Consider the following 15183-nt stretch of genomic DNA (forward strand, 5'->3'; position numbering starts at 1 on the left):
GATGTTCTATGGTGCTTGAGATACCATTCCAAAAGACAAGATCATCTGTGTTAGGTCCATATATGTTCACCACATGAATAAAATCTTCACCTTTCTTTAAGTGGGTAACCAATAGCCTACCCTCACTATCATGAGTCTGTGACTCCAGCGAAATATTATACTTTTTAGATATCAGAATAATTACACCTTTTTTTATGTTCTGCCGGAGAGCAAGCCATTTGAAAAATCCAGTTATATTTAATAAACTTAGCATCTTCTTTAGATAGTTTTGTTTCTTGTAACAAAATGATATCCCCTTTAGTTTTAGCCAAATAATCAAATATTTTGCGGCGTTTAATTGGATGATTAAGACCTTTGACGTTTAAAGATACTATATTGAGATCTTCCGCTAAATTATAGGACCTACATTGAGCCATCACATAGAAAGCTGAGAGTACGGTGTATGGATCACGTAGACTGTATAGAGAATCTCAACCTCTAGATTAAGTTCTATGATGTTGATAAACACTTCAGAACACTCAATAGAAATCATTACGTATATAGAACTTAGATACTCTTGACTAATGAAACTAAAATTCAGACAATCTAATAGAGAAAATGGCATAGGAGAGAGAGAATAATAAAAAAAGAGTGAAAATAAAAGATGACAGGAAAAATGAGAAAAGAACAATTGGGAATGCCTGAAGAACAAAATACTGCACATCCAATGGCCAACCACAATTTCAGGACATTCCCGCCCAACCTCTCCACACCTCCCCCCCTTCCCACCCTCTCCCGCATATCTCGAATGTAGGAGGTGCGACGGCAGCAGCATCAAACTGCCAACAGAGCAACTCTAGAATCAATACTATTAGAAGGAAATACTTTCCAGAGTACTTGGATATCACAAAATGCGGTATATCTACTAACAGAAGACATCGTGGTCGTTTAAGCCTCTGAACGACATCAATTCCTTGCAGGACTTAAAAGAAACATCTTCAACATCGCTAATTCTTTGTTCTGCCACTGATAGCTTAGAATTAATAATGCTCATGTCAGCGCGAATAGCAGTTAGTTCTAGGTGCATAGTGTCCGTATTCTGATTGGTGGACTTTGCAAGGTCATGAACTTCCGCTAATTTTATGACAATCATTTCCATGGTACTATTAATGTCCGCTTTGGGCTTGATAGGAGAATCAGACAAGGAGGGTTCCCCCTTATTTTTTTTATATTGGAGTCTAGACTCCTTCTCAGCCATTTCAAGTCCTTTATACTGAAGAAGGATGGATAAGACCCAGAACATATTGGGCTTAATGAAACTAATGGAGGTACCAGTGCTACACCCTGAAAAAAACCTTCTAGACCAGCAAGACGACCCACCTGGGTGTAACCAAATGTTAAGTGGTAAGAACCGCCTGAGATTAGGAGAAACTGATTGAGTGCGCGATAAGTTGCACCTCTATAAAACCAAGCGTAACTTCAAAGCCTATCAGTGTCCGATGCTACCACATGTCAAATCACAGCTACAAGTGACCGGTTAGGTGATCTTCTATAAATCAGGTGTCGGCAGTATGACTATTGTATCAGGTGCTCCCCTGTTGAAATAAGCGCTGACTCAGAACCTGAAAGTGACAGGTATTTCCCTGGTATAGGCTACAACAGCTGACGTCTGATAAGGAATTCACGTTTAAAACCAGGCGCTGACACAGGAGTTCGGGCTAACACTCCATGGTTACACCATGCAACCTGTTCGGCATTGTCTCTCATCGATAAGAAACCAGCATGCTTGAAGCAGGGAGCAGAGACAATGGGATCCACAGATATCAACAAAGTAAATCCAGAGTCACTGTATTTGGGATCCACACATTACATTCATCTAGACCACTCAGCAGATCTCTCTTGACCCCTTTCCTTACGCTTCACAGTTCTATCGGCGTATCGGTCAGCGAGTGATCACAAGCGCCGTCATGACAGGGTCAGGCATCAATTAAAATATGAGTCAACATATGCATAAAAGGAACTGAATCGACGCCCCAGTAGTTGGATACCAGATGAGGCCAAGAGGTGCTAGTATCAGGTATGGTAAGGATCGTTATGGAATTGCAGGCGTATATGCTGTTTAATATTCCAATCGCTCCCAATCCGCCATTTTAAAGTCAGTCAGCGGTCGGCAGAAAAAGCTCCGCTTCAGTAGAGGGATTGATTCCAAGTGTAAATATCTTGTTGTGAGCAGGAACAAGGACTGTGCAGTCAAAATCAGGCGCAAACCAGACTCTTTACTTGCATATCAGGAGGTCCGGTGCAGGAGCGCTCACAAACTGCCATTTTGTGTAGTCCTCTTCGCTCTGAAGCAGAAGTTGCTTCAAGGTTTTCGCCCGAACTCTCCTGCAATATTCACCAATGTTTGCATCCATAGATGCATTCGAACCTCATCTCTCGAATTCTTGCGCTCTGTGTTGGATTCAAGCACTGTAACTCTGGAACCACCTTATATAGGCTCCCCCCGGTCCTAATTTTATTCACTACTTTCTTGTCTGTAAGTGCTAATGAATTTCTTTTATTTCATTTGGGGCCAGATGTAGGTGGCTAAATATCGGTCGGTAACGGTGAAATTCGGTAAATTTCAGCGTTACCGACTGGTATTTAGCCATGTGCAATGTAGGTAAGGAATCGGTAAATAAGGAATCGTAAGTACCGATTCCTTATTGCTCTTGCATTTAAGGAATCGGTAATACTGATTCCTTAAATGCAATGTAGGAAGCACTGAAAACAGTGCACCTCAGCCTTAAGGAATCGCTATTTACCACCAACTTCAAGTTGGTGGTAAGAAGCGATTTCCTTACAAAAAGCACGTTTTTGCCCTTAGGGCATGTATGTGCGCCACATGTGCACACATGCACATTTCAGGGGTGCAACAAGGTGTCTTTTGGACACCCTAGCACCCTTGAAATACCTCCCGCTATTAACGATTCGGTAATACCGAATCGTTAATAGTGAATGTCTTCACATTCATTCCTATGGGCCATCAAGCCCATAGAAATGAATGGGTAGGTATTCCTTATTACCGAATCTCAATTACCGATTCGGTAATAAGGAATATTAAGGATTCGGTATTTTTTACCAAATCTTTACCTACATAGGAAATACCGATTTCTTAATACCGAATCGGTAAAATTCGCTAATAAGAAATCGGTATTTCACATTTACCTACATCTGGCCCTAGGTCTTTAGATGTTGTCATTTCTAATGACTGCAGATATTAAAGTTTTCTAATGGCCTAGTTTTACAGTTAGTCTCCCAAATTTAATAAAAGCTATAAAATGTTTCTAATGGTTTGGTTTGACAGTTAGTTTTCTGTAACATTGTCAAAGGCAATCATTTGAGAAAGTAGTGGCTCGATTTGTTCTTTAGTTACAATTTCTTTTTTTCACGTTTCCTACAAGAGTTGGTTTTGTGTGGTAATGTTTGGAAGCTGGGTTATCAATGATATTCCCAGCGAACAATTTGGGATCTAGCCAGGATGCTAGTTATACGGTTAAATAAAGGTGGCTGGTATTCTTGAGTCCCGATCGGCCGAAGTGTATGTCTTTAATTGTGCACTGGGTTATTAATCTACAAAAAATTTGCATGTATTTATTTTTTCTAAAAATGCCTTATCCTCTGGCCCTGTTTATGGTACATTTTCCCAATGTCAAGATGCAGAATTAGTTACCTTGTGCTGTCTATCTTCCACTTTGATATGTAAATACGCTAACGGTACAGTATGTTACTTCCTTCCTGCGGACATCTTCTCTTGCTATGCAAATGATTTGGTTCCAGTTAGTTCATTTCCTATACATATGGGAAGCAAAAACTTAAAGCAACAGTCACTGTGAGGAAATAAGTCAATACACGTGCACTTTCCTGGAAATTGTAAGGCATGCCATGGGTTGAATCTCCCCAAAATGTTTTTATTTTCAGACTTCCCCAAAACCCCCTACTGAAATTGACTTGCAAGTCCTGCTTTGTATTGTTGTTGTTTTTATTCTTTCCAATAGCACCTTCTTTCTATTTATGTTTTTTTCTATGTTCAGTTTCGTTTCTTCACTCGCTCTTCTTTCCAGGCAAAACATCTTTCACAAGCATAATGTAACTTACTAGACTTCTTAATTGCGCCAGTTAAAGATGTAATGCAATAAGCTGAATGGAGTTCGTCAGTGATTTTGTAACAATAAGCATAATTAAAAATGAAATTGGACTATGAATATGGTGATCATTGTATACATTTTATTTTTCTCACGATTCTCACTAGAAAATAATTAAGGTTGGCCAGCAATCCTTCTGACTTCATTAGTTTGGAGTCCCTTATTAAAAACATCTTTTCAATAACCAGTCATTAAAAAAAGTGTTCTTAGAGCAGAAACCAAATATTTGATTAAAAACTGCTTCATAAAAGACTATTACATGTTCCAATATCAATACACCACAGGCAGTTAGCCAGTAACAACCACATTTAAAAAAAACATTATTTCACAACAAAATGGTATGAAACATTCAGAGTGACCCAGCACTGGTTTAGGCTTTAAAAGTATCAAAACAATTTCAAGAAGGAAGAATTTAATTAAAAAACACCAACAAAAATGCCACCTCCTGGGTGTCAAACTTGGTTTAGCCGAAGTCCAGCAACGGTCGGTTACTGCTACCATTTGTCTTATTTGTAGAGTTCGAACATGATCATTCCGGACACAGCAGCAAACAGGACAGTCAGTGTCACATTGCGGCACACATTATTGGGAGCAAGTGTAGAAACCTATTTAAAAAAAGTGAAAAAAATGTAAATAAATGTTAAATATAGGTATTTCATGACTTTATACAGAAAATAAAAACACAAGGACATGTTCATATTAAGGTCTAGTGTAAAATGAGTATGTTAGGAAAATATATGTTACACTTACTTGTGCCCTAAATTTATGAAATGCAGCCATTCACATAGATTTTTATGTGAATCATGCAAAAATTAAGGTTTGTAAGTTTTGTATGTGTAAGTATGGTGTTCACATTTGATTGAGACAAGAGAATGAATCAATTTACCAATTTTTATAAACATTTTACTGTTTCCCCAAAAATGTTTCTAATCCATTACACCCCGTCCTACACATTTCATGTAACAATTGAGTTAATTGGTACACTTTTTGCAAAACTTAAGCAGATTTCTTCGTGTGTAAATTCGGTCTTCTGAATAGCAAAATAATTCCTAATGCTGTGAATGATCCAAAGGTTAATATTTAGTAGGAGTAAGCAAAATATGAATCATTTGTCTGTGGCCAATCCTTTGTCACTCCACTCGGAATGCTCGCTGTTTGACTCCTACTCAAAGTTTGTGCACATAATGTATTCATGCCATATCCATATTTACCACGCAGCTCACACTTAAGTTTCTTTTTTAGATCGTGTGTAGTTTACGTGTGCATACCTAATGATTCTTTCTTGATCTGTGTTTAATGTCTGCCAGGATTGCCCTTCATGGGTCAGAAGGTATTGCATGCTTATGTTCTTCTTAGCAACCACTGTGCCTACCTCTGCAACCCCTGATATGCTTATCTATCAAATGAGCCATGGTCTTCAGCATATTATCCCGACACCTTAGCCTGCGGAAAGCTGGAGTTAAGTGGGCACTATTTCTCTTGTGGGATAAACATAATCTGCTGTTTATTTACTGTTTGTATTGGGCACTCAATCTTATGATGGGTACGTGAAGTACTTCATGAGAGCTTGAAGTATTGAATTACTTCATGTCCTTTCTTCAGGACTTATTTCTGTACCCTATTACCTTTCCACCCTAATATTTGGAATAAATTGCTTTAAGATGGGTTGTTCCATCATTCTTTTTCAACACACTTTTGATTGATTTAGGGCGAATTAGACTATTGAAACAGAACTGAGCTTCTCCTTGACCTTCCCACAAGCTCCTTAACATTCCACCCACGCCTATACCACATCAAGACTGTTGGATCTTCTGATCTACCTGATCCCTACATTTAAAGTTTTTGTTGGTGTCTAATGGGACAAAATATGACCATTCTGTCAGCTTTGGTAAAGAAAGAGAACCAAAGAACTATCTGTGAAATTAAGGGAATATCTCTTATCGAGCGCTATCCCAGCCTCAAACTAGAGCAGTAGAGAAAGAAAGGAGTTCAAATGCACCTCATTACCACTCTGGCCAATATGGATGTGAGATGTTCCACCTAATAACATACCATAACTGCAACACAGCATTTTACTGTATGAAATTCTGCACCACACTAAACCATAACTGACATACCATACCACTCCATACCAAAATGTACCCCATCATAACACATGACGCGGCATTAAATGAAAGAACACAGCCCAACATAAATACAATATCACATACAACACATTGTTGCCCTCTTGCATCACATAATATATAAATTAAGATTCTTCCTTAAGCTAATATTACATCCATACTTGTTCTTGTAGTCACTGGCCCAAATGACCTCAAACATGAATGCACCTGCTTCGTAAGCCTATGCCTACCTTTCCTCAATACCTAATTGCCTCTCGTAGGCACAACAACAGAACACACACCTCCATTCACATTCACCGTACTCTGCTCAACAGCAGTTTCATGTTGGTCTACTCCTTCAAAATTCGTGGGTCTGGGCAGGATCTGCTCTTATCTCTTCAATGCTCCTTGAACCAAGACACGGACATGGCACTATGTGGACTGAGGACTCAGATAAAACTGACCATGAATTCAACATAGCCTTAGCGCCCGACGTAGCAGGCTCTACCAATCATTAAAGACCCATTACAGAATCAGGGCCTTTAACAAAGGAGCGGCCCTTTAATGGCTGGTAGAGCCAGCTACGAAGGGCTCTAAGGCTATTAGAACATTCAGCACCTAGAGGACAGACTGTTCTAATTTGTAAATCAAAGGCCTCACAGAGCCCGAGGGGGTTGAAATCCCCTCAGGCTCCATGAGGCCTTTGTTCACAGCAACCCCTGTGAACAAACATTGAATGTTGATGATCCAGGCTTCTACCAGCCTTTAGAAACCCGGAGCACTCTACTGTCTTCAATGGAGTGCTCAACATTCCATGTTCTAATAAGGTATGTGTTGATGTGTGTTTGTGGCCACAACATATGAAACTGGCAGCATGCTCCTAATGACATCTGTATCTACTCGGACATCTTGGAATGGCATCAGCAGGGTTCTGCGCCTTTCCACCTTTATTGCATTCTTAGCCCTTTGCAACACATTCACAACTCTGGTTGTTCCTAGATAGGGAAATTAATTAATATTTTATCAAGTTACTTCCTTCCGACAGGGACACAGATTTTCATGTGAATCATGCCAATGGTACATATGTCGTAAGTTACGCACATGTAATTATGGTATTCCCATATAATCAAGACCATTTTCCTTAAGAGAATTAATCAATTTACCGAATTTGTTTTAAAGAAACTCATCAGAGAAGCAACACTGGTGAGAGCTTTGGCAACCTAGGTCCTTCTGCCCTGAGATGAGACTGTGTTATCAAGAAGGGGGGACTGGCGGGCTTTTGTTTATAGGAGGTCCAGCATACGTGCCCAATTAATCATATCAAAAAGAAAGAGTATGCAGTTCCTCAGAGAAAAGGGGGAGTGAAGGTGTGGAGAAGAGACCGTGAGAAAGAGGAATTCCTCTTTTCGGAACTAGGGTCCTCACACACCCAGCAAGCTAGGTGTCATGCTTCATCATATGGACCTGCTCCTCGTCGGGCCGGCGCTGCAATGCCCGACGGGCACCCTTAAAAGGGGCTCTTTAGCGGAGATCTTTAGTTCCTGGCCGTATGATGCAGTGTGTGTGAGAGGGACCTAGTGGTGTAGATGTGAATGCAAGTGTGTGGTTAAAACAAGTTGGAAAGTCCAAAAATAGAATTTTATTAGGAGTGGCTCTCCACCTGATTAAAAATGAAAACAGAGTGGCAGCTGGCTGATATTATGATTCAGCTTGGCTATGCTCTTCTGTGGTGGTCGACATGTTTCTTGCCCGGTGGTCCTAATGATCACCGGGCAATGAAGAAACCTGTTGTCACTTCATAATTACTTCCTCATAGGGAGTACAACACTTCCAGTCTTCTGTTTTATGTAGCTTGTTTTTACATTCACTCTTGGAGGAGAATACCTACTCACTGTATAGGATATTTTGACACTTGGTGACAATGGACGTATACTTGTGCCATTTGGTCGAGGGGGTAATCACTACTATGTGAGATCTACCTGTACAGTACTAATTTTAATCACTGCCTATGCTTGGGTTGCCTTCCTAAAAACTTTCCTTTTTTTCTTAGGTCCCCTTAGACATATGGCGAGATCGTTTTCCATATAACGTGTGGCAGGTAACATTTGTACTCACCACGTTGTGTAGATTAATGACAGTTCAGTAGGTCCTGAAGAATTGCCACGGATCATTAGGACCACCGGGCAAGAAACATGTCGACCACCACAGAAGAGCATAGCCAAGCTGAATCATAATATCAGCCAGCTGCCACTCTGTTTTCATTTTTAATCAGGTGGAGAGCCACTCCTAATAAAATTCTATTTTTGGACTTTCCAACTTGTTTTAACCACACACTTGCATTCACATCTACACCACTAGGTCCCTCTCACACACACTGCATCATACGGCCAGGAACTAAAGATCTCCGCTAAAGAGCCCCTTTTAAGGGTGCCCGTCGGGCATTGCAGCGCCGGCCCGACGAGGAGCAGGTCCATATGATGAAGCATGACACCTAGCTTGCTGGGTGTGTGAGGACCCTAGTTCCGAAAAGAGGAATTCCTCTTTCTCACGGTCTCTTCTCCACACCTTCACTCCCCCTTTTCTCTGAGGAACTGCATACTCTTTCTTTTTGATCTGAGATGAGACTGTACCAGGTCCCATTCACTTTTAACAATGGCCTTTATCTAAAACCCTCATGTTCCTATCCTCTCAGAAGCCCAAACATTTTAGGGAAATGAACACCTTGTACTCCCATAGCTCTTGCTCCTATAAACTCTCTCTGTAACACAGGAAGTCTGTCTGTGCCTGTAGATAATGTACAGATTAGGGAAAGACAGCAACAAAGGCTACCAGTCCATGCAGTTCATCCTGGGTAGAGTTCACCCGGGCTTTGAAAAAACTTTAACTAGTCCAGAAACAAGAACAAAAGGCCAGCTGTTCAGTTGCCACTGACCGCAGAACCATCCCCCCTTACTCAACTGACTTTATTTATTTGAAGAGTTTTATCTAGCGCTGGCTAGACCCAGAGGTATCAGAGCGCTTTACATGAGAAGGAATATGCTACTTACCAGTATGCATCTGTTCTTGGCATGTAGAGCTGCAGATCTACACACTTGTGCATAGATCGCCATCTGGTGTTGGGCCCGGATGTTTGCAGTTGTTTTTCCTCTTGGAAAGTCTTTGGAAGTCACGAGGTCGGTGACTCCTCCTTTGGATCGTATTGCGCATGGGCTTCGGCTCCATCCTCAGATTGTTTTTCGCCAGCAGGGAAATGATGGAGCGTAGTAATAAACAGTGAAGATGCCCATGTGTGTTGTATCTAAATGAGATAAACTGCAACAGATAAAGGTAGCCGGAGAGGCGGGTGGGCGTGTGTAGATCTGCAGCTCTACATGCCAAGAACAGATGCATACTGGTAAGTAGCATATTCCGTTCGAGGCATTTGAGCTGCAGATTACACACTTGTGCATAGATTATATAGCAGTACCCACCCTTAGCGGCGACCACCCGTATCTGTTGGAGTGGTTTGAAATAATGTTTTGTGTACAGCCTGGCCCACACTAGCCTGTTGCTTAGTTTGCACATCTACAATAGTGTTTAGTGAAAGTGTGTGGTGTTGACCATGTAGCTGCTTATATCATCTAATGGGATGTTTCCTAGAAAAGCCATTGAAGCCCCTATTTTACGTGTAGAATGGGCTTTAGGGGGAACGGATAGCGTTCGGTTTGTTTTGTAGTAGCAAATCTGAATGCATTTGACAATCCACCTATCTATCCCCGACTTGGAGATGGGGTTGCCCTTGTGTGGTGGAGAGAAAGAGACAAACAGTTGTTTGGTCTTACGGAAAGGTTGTGTTCTATCGATGACGTAGAGTAAGGTTCGTTTGACATCTAGTGTGTGGAGAGCTCTTTCTGCAACAGTTTGTGGTTGCGAGAAGAATACTGGTAGTTCTACAGATTGGTTTAGGTGAAAAGGAGAAATGACTTTAGGGAGGAATTTTGGGTTGGTACGGAGAACAACTTTGTTATGGTGCATTTGTAGAAAAGGTTCTTGAATGGTAAATCCTTGTATCTCACTGACCCTTCTGAGGGAAGTGATGGCTACGAGAAAAACGGTTTTCCAGGTGAAAAATTGGAGTTCACATTTGTGCAGTGGTTCGAAGGGAGGCCCCATTAGTCTGGTGAGAACGATATTTAGGTTCCACACAGGTGAGGGTGGCACTCTGGGGGGAATTATTCTTTTAAGGCCTTCCATGAAGGCTTTAATGGCAGGTACTCTAAAGAGTGATAGATGTTGCCTGTTTTGTAGGTAAGCTGCTATAGCTGCGAGGTGCAGGCGAATGGACGTATAGGCTAGATTACACCTTTGTAGGTGGAGTAAGTAGCCTATGATGTGTTGAATGGAGACGTCTAGGGGATTGATGGTGTTGTTGTGACAATAGACAACAAAACGTTTCCACTTGGCGGCGTAGCACGCTCTAGTGGTGGGTCGCCTAGCTTCCTTGATGACGTTCATACAGTCAGGGGGAAGATTTAGATAACCGAATTCTAGGACTTCAGGAGCCAGATCGCAAGGTTGAGCTGAGCTTGGTCCGGGTGTCTGATCTCTCCATGGTTCTGGGTTAAGAGGTGTGGAGAGAGGCGTAATTTTTGGTGTGGTACTACAGATAGTTGCAGCAGTGTGGTGTACCACGGTTGTCTGGCCCAAGTTGGAGCTACTAGGATTAGTGTGAGGGAATGTTGTTGTAGTTTGCGCACCACTAGTGGAATGAGTGGGAGAGGCGGAAAAGCGTACGCAAATCTGCCTGACCAGTTCTTCCATATCGCATTTCCTTTGGACAATGGGTGTGGAAATCTGGCGGCGAAGCTTGGGCATTTGGTGTTTTCGTGGGTGGCGAAGAGGTCAATCTGTGGATGCCCCCACATCTGAAAGTACGGGTGTAGAACTTGTGCGTGGAGTTCCCACTCGTGGATTTGTTGTGTTTGTCTGCTGAGCAGATCTGCCATAGTGTTTTGGACTCCTGGGACATGCTGAGCTAGGAGAAAGATTTTCTGGGGTATGGCCCATCTCCATATGCTCTGTGCTAGCTGAGAGAGCTGTGCCGCCTTGTTTTTGAATATAGTACATGGCTGTCATGTTATCTGTGCGGATTAGGACTGCCTTGCCTGAAATCTGTGTTTGAAAGATTTTAGGGCTAAGAAGATCGGTAGTAACTCCAGAAGGTTGATGTGGAGTAACTTTTGTTGAGGTGTGCATGTGCCCTGCACGGTGAGATGTAATAGATGAGCTCCCCAGCCGGAGAGCGAAACGTCTGTGGTTAGTACTATCTGGGGAACCGGGTCCAGGAACGGTCGACCTTTGGAAAGTTTTGTGGTGGTCCACCACTGCAGAGAGCGATGGGTGCGACTGTCTACCAACATCAGATCTGTTAATTGACCCTGGGCCTGGTTCCATTGGCGCGCTAAGCACTCTTGGAGCGGACGCATCTGGAGTCTTGCGTGAGGTACTATGAAGATGCAAGAGGCCATCATCCCTATTAGTTGCATAAACACTCGAGCTGGAAGGGAGTGTTGTGCCATGAATTTTGCGCGTAGAGCCTGAATGCTTGTAATCCTGGCAGGATTGGGGTAGGCTAGCGCTTTTGAGGTGTCTATGGTGGCACCGAGGTATTGTTTTATGTGGGATGGTTGTAGATGGGACTTTGCGTGGTTTACTGTGAAGCCCAGTTGGTGAAGTAGCTGGATAGTGGCATATGTGTGTTGTGCACACTGGCTGTATTAACTGGCTTTTATTAGCCAGTCGTCTAGGTATGGGAAGACATGGATGTGTTGTCTCCTGAGGTGTGCTGCCACCACTGCTAGGCACTTGGTGAATACACGTGGTGCTGTTGTGACTCCGAACGGGAGTACTTTGAATTGGTAGTGTTGGCCGTCCACTACGAATCTGAGGAACTTCCTGTGAGCGTTGTGCACTGGAATGTGGAAATAAGCGTCTTTTAGGTCTAAAGTGGTCAGGAAGTCGTTTTGGGAAAGCAGTGGAAGTACCTGCTGAAGCGTTACCATGTGAAAATGGTCTGAGTGTATGTATTTGTTTAGGGGCCTGAGGTCTAGGATGGGCCGCAGAGTCTCATCCCTTTTTGGTATGAGAAAATATAGGGAGTAGACCCCCATATTTCGTTGGTTGGTAGGAATGTGTTCTATCGCCCTTTTCTGTAGGAGGGAGATTACCTCCTGCTTTAGTAGTGTTAGATGTTCTTGTGACATTGGGCGTTGTCTGGGTGGAATGTTTGGGGGGTAGATATTAGTTCTAGGCAGTAGCCTGACCAAATTATTTGTGTTACCCATTTGTCTGAGGTGATGGTGGCCCAGACAGGGAGGAAATTTTGGAGTCTGCCCCCGACCGGAGTGGGATGGTCTGGGGGGAGTGGAGGGAAGTCATTGGGTAGGTGCGGTGGCAGAGCGGGTGGTGTTTGTTTTGCCTCTGCCTTTGTTATTGTTACCCCTGTAGCCGCCTCTTTGGTAGCCCCTTGTAAAGGTGGACTGGGTAGGGGCCTTATATGAAGTGGAAGCGGTGTCGGAGGAGTAGCCTCTGGATGTGCTCCGAAAGGAAGAGCGGCGAAAGGAGCGCCTGGGAGGGTGTGATTGTAAAGCTCCCATGGATTTTGCCGTGTCCGTGTCTTTTTTCATCTTTTCTAGGGCCTCATCCCCTTTTGGGCCAAACAGATGTTCCTGGTCAAAGGGATTGTTGAGGATGGAGGCCTGTACCTCCGGTTTAAAACCTGAGATCCTTAGTCAGGCATGGCGACGGAGGAGGACACTAGTATTGATGGCCCTGGAGGCTGTGTCTGCTGCATCTAGGGCACAACGTATGGAGGTATTAGTAATGGTTTTGCCCTCCTGAATTAGCTCGTTGGCCCTAGGTTTGTATTTATCAGGGAGATGTTGCATTATGGCTTCTAATTCATCATAATGGGCCCTGTCATACCTGGCTAGTAGCGCTTGTTATTAGCGATACGCCATATGTTGGCAGCTTGGGATGCAGTACGCTTGCCTGATGCGTCCAAGAGTTTAGACTCTTTGACAAGTGGTGGTGCTTCGCCAGACGCTTGGGAGTTGGCCCTTTTACGTGCTGTGGACACTACCAGAGAATCAAGTGGTACTGGCCCTCTGATGTAGGAGGGATCTGTAGGGGCGGATTTATATTTCTTTTCAATGCGCGGGTTAATGACCCTGGCTCTGACTGGGTCTTTAAAGACCTCTCGCGCATGTTTTATATCTCCCTTGAGCATAGGCAATATGGAGGTAGTCCTATGTGTGGTGTCAAACGTATCGAGGAGGAAATCCTCCTCCACGGGGTCGGTATGGAGATCTACCCTGTGATAGTGTGCCGCCCTTTGTAGTAGATGGTTGAACCCCAGTGAGTCTTCTGGTGGGGAAGGTCTGGAAGGGTAGAGATCATCCTGTGGGACGTTAGGGATGTCAGGGATATTATAATCGTCCCATGGGTCTGGGGAGCCTGTGGGAGTGGGTTCCCCTGTAGGTAAATCTTGGGGCACGTCTCCTATGTCATCATATGGATCCCCCTGATCATCATCATCCGGAGAGGGTGTTGGGGAATTATGAGGTGGGGGCGGAGACGGTGGAGTAGGGGAAGGTGGAGGAGGGGAAGGTGGAGGAGGCGGTGGAGGTGGGGAAGTTATTCTGAAAGGAGAGGTAGCAGAGCCCTTCCTCTTTGGAGGTGGAGGCGGAGCAGGTTTATCCAGCTGTCTCTTTTTGATGGAGAGCATCAAATGTCCGGTTTTAGGATCATTGGTTAGTGTTTTTTGTAATGGATCCGGTGTAAAAAGTTCTGGTGATGTTGGTTGGTCCGTCGGCGCCGAAGGCGTCGGGGCCGTTGGTTTTTTGGCTTTATCCGCGCTGGTTCGTTGTTTGGAACTATGCTTGGAAAAGTCTGTTTGTTTGGTCGGCGCCGAGGTGGATTTCTGCTTCGAAGTGTCGGTGCCGGTGGCCTTGTGTGCTTTTGTCGGTGCCGAAGATGGTGTCGGCACCGAGGAGCTGGAGCTGGTTCTCGACACTGAGTGTTTCGGTGCGGGGCTCGGTGTTGAAGTGGAGGCCATTTTCTTTTTCGGTGTCGAAGAGTGTTTATCGGCACCGATGGTGGGCTGGCTCGAGCCCGAGCCGGCGGAAGGCTTAATCGGCTTCTTTACTGGGCCCGAAGGTGCGGTGTGGGAAGCAATGTCTTTGGTCTTGCTTAGGCCCGGAGGCGAAGGCGTGACCGAAGCCTTTTTCGGTGCCGGCGAGGGTGTGGGGGGTAGATTAGTACTCACGACCCTCTGTGCCGGAGTGATGTCCTCCACATCTCAATCGTCGGCTTCGGAGGCGCTGACGAGTCCCTCGTCGGTGTGGTGTTGTTCTGGAGCATCGATGCCTTCCCCGAAGATGTTGTCTGGAATCGCTGTCGACGAGTGTGCCATGGTTCTTCTAGCCTTTCGGTCTCGAATGGTTTTCTTGGACCGGAAGGACTTACACGCCGGACAATCTCGAGCCTCGTGTTCAGGGGAGAGGCAGAGATTGCATACTTCGTGGTAATCGGTGTGGGGGAACTTGGACCCACATCGAGGGCACTTCTTGAAGGTAGTCCTTTCCATTAGCCAGGACCAGAGCTTGGGTAGGCCCGAAGGCCGTCGTCGACGACCGGAATCGAAGGTTTTCGCCGATGAGAGGCGCGTCGAGTGGGGAGATCGCGATCGAAAACAATACCGCGAGTTGGGGTGAGGATTGCGCGTCGATCGTCGAACTGGAAGCTGTTCGGAACCGGAGCGCGAAGATCACATCCGAGCCCGATGGCAGAAAAAACAATCTGAGGATGGAGCCGAAGCCCATGCGCAATACGATCCAAAGGAGGAGTCACCGACCTCGTGACTTACAAAGACTTTCCAA

The 15183-nt window shown here is 44.3% G+C and overlaps 1 protein-coding gene across 2 annotated transcripts in view; it reads right to left on the reverse strand.

Annotated features, from left to right (window-relative positions):
• Positions 1-4225: 4225 nt before the first annotated feature.
• LOC146855013 (bcl-2-interacting killer-like) overlaps positions 4226-15183 on the reverse strand; it is a 143305-nt gene continuing 132347 nt past the window's right edge. For both annotated transcript variants that reach the window (XM_085652477.1, XM_085652478.1), the window contains one exon: positions 4226-4768. In XM_085652477.1, coding sequence (XP_085508603.1) covers positions 4670-4768 — 99 coding nt within the window. In that variant the 3' untranslated portion in view covers positions 4226-4669. The remainder of the gene's footprint in view (positions 4769-15183) is intronic.

This window comes from Triturus cristatus, chromosome 4_1 (genome assembly GCF_964204655.1).
Source record: "Triturus cristatus chromosome 4_1, aTriCri1.1, whole genome shotgun sequence".
Classification (NCBI taxonomy): Eukaryota; Metazoa; Chordata; class Amphibia; order Caudata; family Salamandridae; genus Triturus; species Triturus cristatus.